Source organism: Lathyrus oleraceus, chromosome 6 (assembly GCF_024323335.1).
Source record: "Lathyrus oleraceus cultivar Zhongwan6 chromosome 6, CAAS_Psat_ZW6_1.0, whole genome shotgun sequence".
NCBI classification, from domain to species: domain Eukaryota; kingdom Viridiplantae; phylum Streptophyta; class Magnoliopsida; order Fabales; family Fabaceae; genus Lathyrus; species Lathyrus oleraceus.
In genome coordinates, this window is record NC_066584.1 from 357,094,844 (window position 1) to 357,105,047 (window position 10,204).

A 10,204-nucleotide genomic window follows, 5' to 3' on the forward strand; every position below is an offset into this window, starting at 1 on the left:
AATTAGTTGTGTCAGGCGAAAAGTCAAATTGTGTTTTAACATGGATTCGCGGATGAAATTTCTAAGTGAAGTCCCAAGCTCGCTCGACAAATATGTGAATTCGACAGAAAACACATGTTTCACAAATTAATTAATGTATAAATACTATTATAATGCCCTATTATGGAATAACCACCTTCTTCATTCATTTTCTTATGTCTTCACTTATTTTCTTCTTTCTTAACGCAATATAAACATCAGCTTTTCAGGCCAAAATACTTTTGCATTGTTTTAATAATATTTTCCCTCAATTTTTTTCAATTCATCCTTCATTTTTAGAAAAAAATCTCCTTCCTCCCTTCCCTTTTAAACTCCAAAGCTTAGAGACTTTTAACTTCTTTCTTTATTTTTGTCTTTCGTTTAGGGATTGCTCTTAGTTATTCACGGAGAAAAATAAAAGATTATATAATGTTCCATTGTAACATTAATGTCATCAACCAAGAAAAATTCGCTTATAAATGAACTGAAAAACATTACAGCCAAACGTATACTGTACATGGCAGTAAATATTACTTTGTCATGTGATTTTATGACCGACACGTGATTTGATAACTCATTTTTTACAAAACTCGCATGGATCAAAATCTAAAAACATATGATTTGGTCTTCCATTAATCTAAAAGCACAACCACATGTGAGCACCAAGTTTTACAAACACAACCCCATGTGAGCACCAAGTTTTACCAAACAATTCATAATTATGAAAAGCACGTTAAACTTGTAACAACAGAAACCAAATCCATGCCAATAAAAAATAACATTCACATTAATGATAACTTAGATATTACATAACAATTGCCTCTAAAACAAACCAAAAGAAGTAACTTTTATTCGATGATACAAAATAGAACACAGACTGAATAAAAACACACACACTAATTAAACACAAGTAAATAAACAACAAGATTCAAGTTCAATGCATCAACATATCATTGGAAGCAATGAGAGCATAATTCGAATGAGGCATGAACCAAGGCTTGAGAAGAGGATCAGAAAACAGAGACATATCATTAGAGCGACCATTAGCATCTTCAGCATTTTTCACCACCGAGTTGAGGAAGCGTAACCGATCTTTCAGCTCCATTGTTTGTGCCCTAACAACATTGTTTGCCGCTTCCATTTCAGTATATGCATCCTCCGTCGCCTTAATCTTCTGCTTAAGGAAATCGTTCTCACTTTGCAACCTGCCAGCTTCTTCGGCCAGATCTTCAATCTGTTTCTGCTTCCTCATCCTCGAACGCCTCGCGGATTCGCGGTTCGACAGCATTCGCTTTCTCTTCTTCTCGTCGAGGAGTAGATCTCCGCCGTCTGAGCCGGAACTTACGTGACGGTGACCAGAAGCCATTGATTTTTCGAGCTTTGAATCGGTAATTTTGTCAAAATTGGGGGAAATTATAGAATTGTGCGGATCTAATCAGAAAGTTTTCAGAAAAAGGGGAAAAGATTAGAGAGATTACAGAGATAAAATGAAATTCATGAGAACACGTAGAACCAGTAGAGGAATGCGACGGAGAATGAATGTTGGAGACGGATACGTCGTATAGGGTTCACCAGCGTCATAGAAATTCCATAAACATTGAAGTTTTTTTTGGAATCAAATCAGAAACCCTAGATCGAGAATTTGTGGAGGGAAAATTGAGATTAGAGAAACCCTAGATCGATAAATCGGTGATGAGATAAGGGGTAGGTGAAGAAGGTTTTGAAGAGATATGAATGGTGGATTTTATAGATGAAAAAAAATCTGGTGGAAATTAAAAACGTGCTAAGGGGTATGAATTTTGTTATTTTTTATGGATATTCTTTTTTGTTTGTTTGAAAAGGCATATACTGGTACTAGTACTTATCTGAAAATTTTATTTAAAGCATGGTATTAATTAAATATTTTAATTAAAAAAAGGTTTTGAGAGTTGGAAAATCAATTTTCGAGGGCTTGATTTGGTTCATAACGCGTCATAGCTGGCGGCAGAGTGACGACTAAAGATTGACAGCTTTGAAAAGAAATAAAATTATCTATCAGAGAATTTTGATTCTATCTAATGAATCATATTTCCTATTGAGTAATTTTATTATCATAATTCATAAATATAAAATAGAGGATATAACAGAAAGACGTGATGTATTGTCCGTATATTTTGATAAGTTAGATTAAAATTTTGTATATTATATGATAGAATGTATATTTATATCATATGATAATGTGAAACTATGCATCATTATTAAACTTTAAATAAAATTTATTTTGCAATTTTTTTCTCAATTGAGTTTAACCTACTCTTTAAAACGTCAATATTAGATGCATCCAGTCATTTTCATTTTAATTATTAGGGTTGGATAATTAATTGGTTTGTTTGATATCAAGTTTAAAATTTAAATCTCATATATACTGCGGTTTTATTTTAAAATTTCAATTTGATTGATAAAATATTGATTTTTTTTGACAAATTTGATTGAATTAGTTTGAACAAAATTTTATCGGTTTAACATTTGTTGAGCTTAACTCATAAAAATGATTCATTTTTATAAAATATATATATTAATTTTTTTAATTAAGAAAATATTAAAATTTTGGAATAGCCAAATAATTTTTTTTTTTATTATTGAAAAATATTATTATTACATGATAAATTTTCAATATTTGATATCTTTGTGAATACACAATGTCACTATTGGATTAATAAAAATAATTTTACATTATTATGACCCTTACTTTTATAATGGAAAAGTGTTATAGTAATAAAAACAAACAAAATAAATATTAGTTTAGTTCATCGAGTTCGATTTTTGACGGTCCAAAATAATCTTTTGAGACCGACCGAAACAATCCAATATTATCCAAATTAAGTTACTCGGTCAACTCGACATCCCGTGACTCGATCCATTTGCCTACTAATTATAATTGGCGACTGCTCTCTAATTTTAAAAGGTGGCATTTATGTGTAAGTTGTAAGTGCAATCGCCAATTAGACTGGAGTCAGTGTGTGTTGTGTTATTTTTAGTATAAATAAAAGTGTTGTATGATTCAATTTTCTACATCTCTTATCATTATATTGCAAAAATGGTTCCTCTTCGTTGCCGTAAAGGCCAAGTGATTTATTCGAGACACAAGCCTCTGATGGAGATATTCTTCTAAAACATTTGTAGTTTTGAGCAACTACCGAGGGACTTGATTCGTTGGTTAGACTAAGACATACTAAAGGCGAAAATATTAGAAGTATTGAGAGACACGATGTCGTGCGTGAGTGGGTGTGAGTTAAAAATGATAAGGATGCAAGAGAAATGATGTTTGGACCAAATGATATCAGTTTGATTGTTGTAATCAGTTATAAATGTTGTGTTTAAATGTTGCAGTTAAGTATTTTTATTTGTTTTGCTATCTGTTGTATGTATTGTTTATTTAGACCTCTCGTTGTTCGTTTTATAATATCTTATTTTTTGTTAAAAATTGTTATTGTTTTTAAGTGTATTTAAGTTGGGGTGATCCTTGTTGTTAACATTGTTGTAACAAAAAGTTATTAATATATCAAAATCTAAGGTTACAAAAATTTAAAGGAGAAACTAAATTATGATGCAGAGGATGCTCTGACATTGGGACAATTTTTCCAATTGTGTCCGGACTGACGACATATACTACATAATCTTATCATTTTATCATCTGTATCCATTTTCGTTATAGTATGCATGTTGTTTGAGCGTCCTTTTTTCTTTCTTCGCATCCCATCGTTGTGCCAAACTATGTCCCCTTGATATAGAGACAAATATTCCTCAACTACTAGCACTACGAAGCTTTCATTGTAGACATTCATAACGTTAATGGCCTTGTAAACATCATATAGATAGTTGTAAGTGTCCTTGTGAGTATGTGTGCATGTCGCAATGACATGGGAGCAAGGTATACGGTGAACTGACTTTATGTTTTTTGCTTTGGAAAGCAAATGTCGCGGTTAGCAGAGTCGCCAGTTCTGTCATACGGTGAACTGACTTTATGTTTTTTGCTTTGGAAAGCAAATGTCGCGGTTAGCAAGAGTCGCCACCGACTTTTCTTTTATCCAATAAGGAAAGGTGGAAAAGAACAGGAAAGACCTTAATTTAGATTCTTAGGTTCGGGAGGTACATTATACAAAGGGAAGGTGTTAGCACCCTTTGTATCCATGGTTATCCATGGGCTCTTAATTGCTCAATCATTTATGTTTTTCTAGCTTGAAAAAGTGTTTGAGAAATGTGTAGGAAATGTTTTGAAAAGGAGAATTTAACTTTGTAATGATTCTTGTATGAATGTATACAAAGTGGTTATCTCGTTTAGTTTTGAAAGTCGTTTAGAAAAATATAACTCAGCAATGATCCTAGTACGAATGTATGCCAAGTGGTGATTTTCTAAAAGGATGCTTTGAAATGTGTGAGGTGTGAAAAGTATTTTAGGTTATGAATAAGCAATTAAGAGTTATACCTATCCAAGGTCTTTACGGGCATTTCCTATCCTTATGAGGGTAAAACTGTCCTTACTATTGAGAAGTAAGTAGTTTTATCCTTTGGATGTAAAAGGGTCATCGTAGGGTCATCGATTGGTCATTGAAGGCAACAGTTGTGAGGATACCTTAGCATTCGAAGGGACTATCATCATTTAACCGTAGGCTGCACCGAAGGGTCATCGAGGGACAAAGGCAACATTCGAGGGACTATGATGATTTAACCGAAGGGTCTTTGCTAAGTGTATCCCGACATTCGCGGGACATGACCATAATACCGTAATATCGTAGGGTAACAAAGAGAGGTCCAAGATCACTTATTTAAAGGCAAAGTTTTACAATTAATTAGATAGCCGTAATCAATTAGGTAATTAGGTCCACATTACAATTGATGAAATCAATACATTAAAATCAGCTAGGTAATTTAGGATGAATCTCCACGTTAAAATTAAGTAATTCAGAATCCATCTCCATAAGGGTATCCCACACATAAGGTGGAATACCTAGCCGGCCGTTTCCTCGGGAATATGTAAGCCTTTACACAATTCAGCACACGGGTTAGAGCATCGAGATAAAGTACAATTGAAAATTGCACCACAACACAACAGTCATAAAGTCAGGCCAAATAATGCAGAATTATAATGAATCTTGATTAGATAAACATAAGGCAGAACAGCAAAGAAACAAAACAGCCACTGTCCCGTTCGCTCCTGCTTCGCTTAGCGAAGGCTTAGCGAGGGCTCGCTCCAGGCTCGCTTAGCGATGTGCTAGCGAGCGGCGACGGGTTTTGAGTTTGACAGCAGCATGATCTCCGGAACCCTGAACTTTATGGCATTTAATTACAGGAATAGCATGGACAAACATTCAGGATATTCAAGTATACTTAAATTTAATGTGAAATCATATTACATATCCGAAAATTTAATCATGATGCCTTATGTAGAGATTACCGATTAACAGCATAAAACAGTAGTGATGCGCAAACCTGTTTGCAATTGAGCTGCGATGTTGAAGGTCCTGACCGCTTTTGGTATCGGATGGAGTTGGGCGGCGGTAGCTTCGGAGTGGATGAGCGGCCTTCAGGGTTTCTTTACTCGGAATCCTTCAAGTTGATCTCCAGGGTTTCTACGCCAGGGTTTCCGTCCGTCTTCGTCTGTCCTCCTCCCCCTTTTCGTGACTGAAGCTTGGCTATTTATAATGCTCTTGTTGTGACCTAATGGGCTCAGAATGAAGCCCGAAAATTCTGATGCTCGTAGGCTTCGCTAGGCGAGCGTTGTAGCGAAGGGTTCGCTAGGCGAAGGATTGGCTCGCCTAGCGAGCATGTCAGCTTGGGCCATTTTCTGGATTGGGCCACTTGTGAGCTGGGCTTTTATTCCTTTGAGATCAGTGTCTTGAACAATGAGTTGGAGTGCCTTGAAGATTGCCTTGGAAGATTAACGGGCCAATTTTGGGGTATGACAGCTGCCCCTGTTCAATATTCTTGAACCGAGAGAGTTAGAATGGTGTGTACGCCATTCGTGGTCTGGAGGTGGAAGATTATTGAACACTAGAATGCCCCAAAAATTTGCTCTTGTTAATCAAAGGTTAGTCTTGATGAAGATGGGCTTAAAGATACCATCCAGGAAGTTTGATGATGAGAGCTTCAGATTGTGTCGTACGTTAGGCGATATCTAAAGACATGGGTGTCATACCGGGTCGTACGTTAGACCGTATAGTGAGTCGCCCATTAGGCTGTCGACTTCGCTGGGGAGTCGGAGTGTGTTATATACCGCTGGGGATAAGGGATCAGAATGGATCATGCGCTAGATCATATCTGAATTACAGGATGAGCCGTCTGTTAGGCGGGTGACTTCACTGGGGATGAGAGATCAGAATGGATCGTACGCTAGATCGTATCTGAGTTGCAGAATGAGCCGTCCATTAGGCTGTGTCTGAGAGATAAAGGTCAGAATGGATCGTACGCTAGATCGTATCTGAGTTGCAGAATAAGCCGTCCGTTAGGCTGTTTCTGATGACGAAAGGTCAGAATGGATCGTACGCTAGATCGTATCTGAGTTGCAGGATGAGCCGTCCGTTAGGCTGAATCTGATGATAAAAGGGGTAGTCGTATGCTAGACTACACTTCAGAAATGTACCGTACGCTAGGTAGCATCTGAGGACTTGAAGGTCTAACTGGGTCGTACATTAGACCGTATTTGAGCAGAATGAGCCGTCCGTTAGGCTGAATCTGATGATGAAAGGGGGTAGTCGTACGCTAGACTACACTTCAGAAATGTACTGTATGCTAGGTAGCATCTGAGGGAATGAACATCCAAATGGGTCGTATGCTAGACCGTCTCTGAGCAGAATGAGCCGTCCGTTAGGCTGAATCTGATGATAAAAGGGGTAGTCGTATGCTAGACTACACTTCAGAAATGTACCGTACGCTAGGTAGCATCTGAGCAGCAGAATGAGCCGTCCGTTAGGCTGCATCTGATTATGAAGGGAGGTAGTCATACGCTAGACTACACTTCAGAAATGTACCGTACGCTAGGTAGCATCTGAGCAGCAGAATGAGCCGTCCGTTAGGCTGCATCTGATTATGAAGGGGGGTAGTCATACGCTAGACTACACTTCAGAAATGTACCGTACACTAGGTAGCATCTGAGCAGCAGAATGAGCCGTCCGTTAGGCTGCATCTGATTATGAAGGGGGGTAGTCATACGCTAGACTACACTTCAGAAATGTACCGTACGCTAGGTAGCATCTGAGGAATAAAGATCCCAATGGGTCGTACGTTAGACCGTGTCGGAGCTGTTGAAGGTCAGAATGGATCATACGTTAGATCGTATCTGAGTTGAAGGAGTCATATGTTGAGCTGAATCAGAATGAACCGTACGCTAGGCTATATCTGATAGTATTTGTATATGTTGTATTCGCAATAAATGTCTGGGATGGGCTTAGAGACGCCATCATTAGGAGGATGTCAGAATGAATGTTAACATGGAGCATATCTGAAAGATGTATCTGAAGAAGAAAGTAGTCGTATGCTAGACTACACCTCGGAACGTGCCGTACGCTAGGTAGTATCAGAGGATTTGAAGGTCAGAATGGATCGTACGTTAGATCACATCTGAGTTGAAGGAGTCACATGTTGAGCTGAATCAGAATGAACCGTACGTTAGGCTGTATCTGATAACATTTGTTGTTGTATTTGCAATGAATATTTGGGGTGGGCTTAGAGATGCCACCATTAGGAGGATGTCAGAACGTTTGTCAGAATGGATATTCATCTGGATTCTATCTGAAAAATGTGTCTGAATCGTGGATGTGATCAGGAGGATAATTAACCTGAAAGATCAAGTTAGTTTCATGCAATGTCATGATGCATGGGATGTTTTATGCTTCTGAAACTAAATGCGAACAATGTATGCATGTATATGTTATGGAATGATGTAATGAATGCACTATGCGTCTGAAACGTTCTTCCAAGGGACTCCACAGGGGAAATAAATCTCAGTCTTCTGGTCGGAGATATTTGTATTGATGACCCTGTCTCAGCTGGGGGTATTTGATTTTTATCTGATGGCAGAAACATTCGGCACCGGGGATGGAAGAGATGACCAGTCTGTCTGGCGATGCCAACCTCTTCTGGGAAATAGCTGGTTCTTGTTGGGGAATGGATTCATTGGAAAGCATGGTTAGACCTTCTCCTCGATCCTGAAGTCTTGTAGTAATCGCTATTTCTATTTTATGCATGTATTTTTGATAAACACCGATCATATCCAAGTGCATGTATCAATTCAAATTAAATCAATGGACGTTTATGCAAGCAAAACAGAGGAAGTAAAACAAAAGCATCTTTTTGGAAATAAACTTGTATTGATTTTGAAAGAGAGCCTATAAACAGGCCAGTTGAGTACAAGGAGACAGAAATCCTAGTAAGAGGAAATTGTCAGGAAAACAAAGAGAAAGCTATGCAGAAAAAGTCCTATTGATTTTAATTCCACTACTGTCATTATGTCTTCAAGCATCTCATCCCTTGCTGTCGGATGGAAGTGATAAGCTTGTTCAGTCCTCTGAACCTGGGTGAAGCTGACTGAGAACGGGACATAGTCATACGCTTTAATCCCTAATTTTTGTCTGGACCGCCTTTTAGGTTTTCAGTCCACCGGGATACCCTTTTTTGCCCAAGCCACCTTTTCAGGTTTTCGACTTGTCGGGTGTACGTTTTTATATGTTTATCCCTAATTTTTGCCCGAACCCTTTTGGTTCGCCGGGATGCCCTTACTTTTGCCTAGGTACGTCGACCTAGCGGGTCTCTTTTATGCGTAGTATTTTTTAACTATGTCTGCGTTCACCGGATGCGGGAAATCTTCGCCATCCATTGTAGCAAGCATCATGGCTCCACCAGAGAATACCTTCTTAACTACAAATGGCCCTTCGTAGGTGGGAGTCCATTTGCCTCTGGAATCACCTTGTGGTAGAATGATACGCTTGATCCCCAAGTCGCCAATTTGATACACTCGTCTCTTGACTCTTTTGTTAAATGCCTGGGTCCTGCGCTTCTGATATATCTGCCCATGACAAACAGCCGCGAGTCTCTTCTCATCAATCAAATTTATCTGATCGAGTCGAGTCTGAATCCATTCATCTTCATCTAAGCCCGCCTCTTTCATAATTCTTAGAGAGGGAATCTGAATTTCCACTGGTAAAACGGCTTCCATTCCGTAGACTAAAGAGAACGGAGTTGCCCCTGTCGAAGTGCATATTGAGGTGCGATAACCATGGAGAGCAAAAGGTAACGTCTCATGCCAGTCTTTGTACGTTACTGTCATCTTTTGTATGATCTTCTTGATATTGTTAGCAGCCTCCATGGCATCATTCATCTTTGGTCGGTACGGGGAAGAGTTGTGGTGTTTTATTTTGAACTGCGTGCAGAGTTCAGTAATCATCTTGTTGTTCAAATTAGCACCATTATCAGTGATAACTCTTTCAGGAGACAACAGGTTTCTCAGATGTATATTTGATAGAATCCATCTTAGAAGTCAATAAAGTGGTATGATTCAACATATACTGTCTTAGTCGGCGAGCAGCCCAAGCCAAAGCACAGCAAGCTTTCTCGAGCTGTGAGTATCTTGTTTCACAGTCGGTACCTTTTGCTAAGGCAGTGTATGGCATGCTCTTTTCGACCAGACTCGTCATGTTGCCCCAACACATCCTATTGAATTTTCTAACACGGTCAAATACATGATTAGAGGTCTTCCTTCAACTGGTAGCATCAGAATTGGAGGTTCTTGGAGATATTTCTTGATTTTGTTATTCATCATTCCATACCATCTTTTGATTTTTCTTTTTTTTAGTATTTTGAAGATGGGTTTGCAGGTAGCAGTCAAGTGTGGGATGAATCGGGCAATGTAATTCAAGTGTCCCAAGAAACCTCTGACTTCTTTCTTGTCTATTTCAGTACCCAGATTTACAATTTCAATTGATTCCTCATGCGGCTGTATGGTCTTTTCTTCTTGTAGTACCAGTCTGGCAAGTTCTCCAGGGACTTCACAATCTTCCTCACTTCCATCCTCGACTTGGTAGATCGGATTTTCAAAGTCATAATGAACAGTAGCAGAACTATTATCAACCGGATCCAGAGTGGATATGGATATGCAATTTGCTACGTGAGTGTGTGCAAGAAAACATAGCTTGTTTGAAAAAATGACAGGAAA

At 38.4% G+C, this 10,204-nt stretch overlaps 1 protein-coding gene across 1 annotated transcript; it reads right to left on the reverse strand.

The window, feature by feature from the left end:
* Positions 1-781: 781 nt before the first annotated feature.
* Positions 782-1,864, reverse strand: LOC127097821 (bZIP transcription factor 53). The gene has a single exon (XM_051036300.1). The coding sequence runs from the start codon at positions 1,382-1,384 to the stop codon at positions 953-955; it is 432 nt and encodes a 143-aa protein (XP_050892257.1). The 5' UTR covers positions 1,385-1,864; the 3' UTR covers positions 782-952.
* Positions 1,865-10,204: the final 8,340 nt, after the last annotated feature.

Excerpts from the sequence above, each read along its gene's own strand:
- LOC127097821 (XM_051036300.1), bottom strand. The coding sequence starts at position 1,384 with ATGGCTTCTGGTCACCGTCACGTAAGTTCCGGCTCAGACGGCGGAGAT.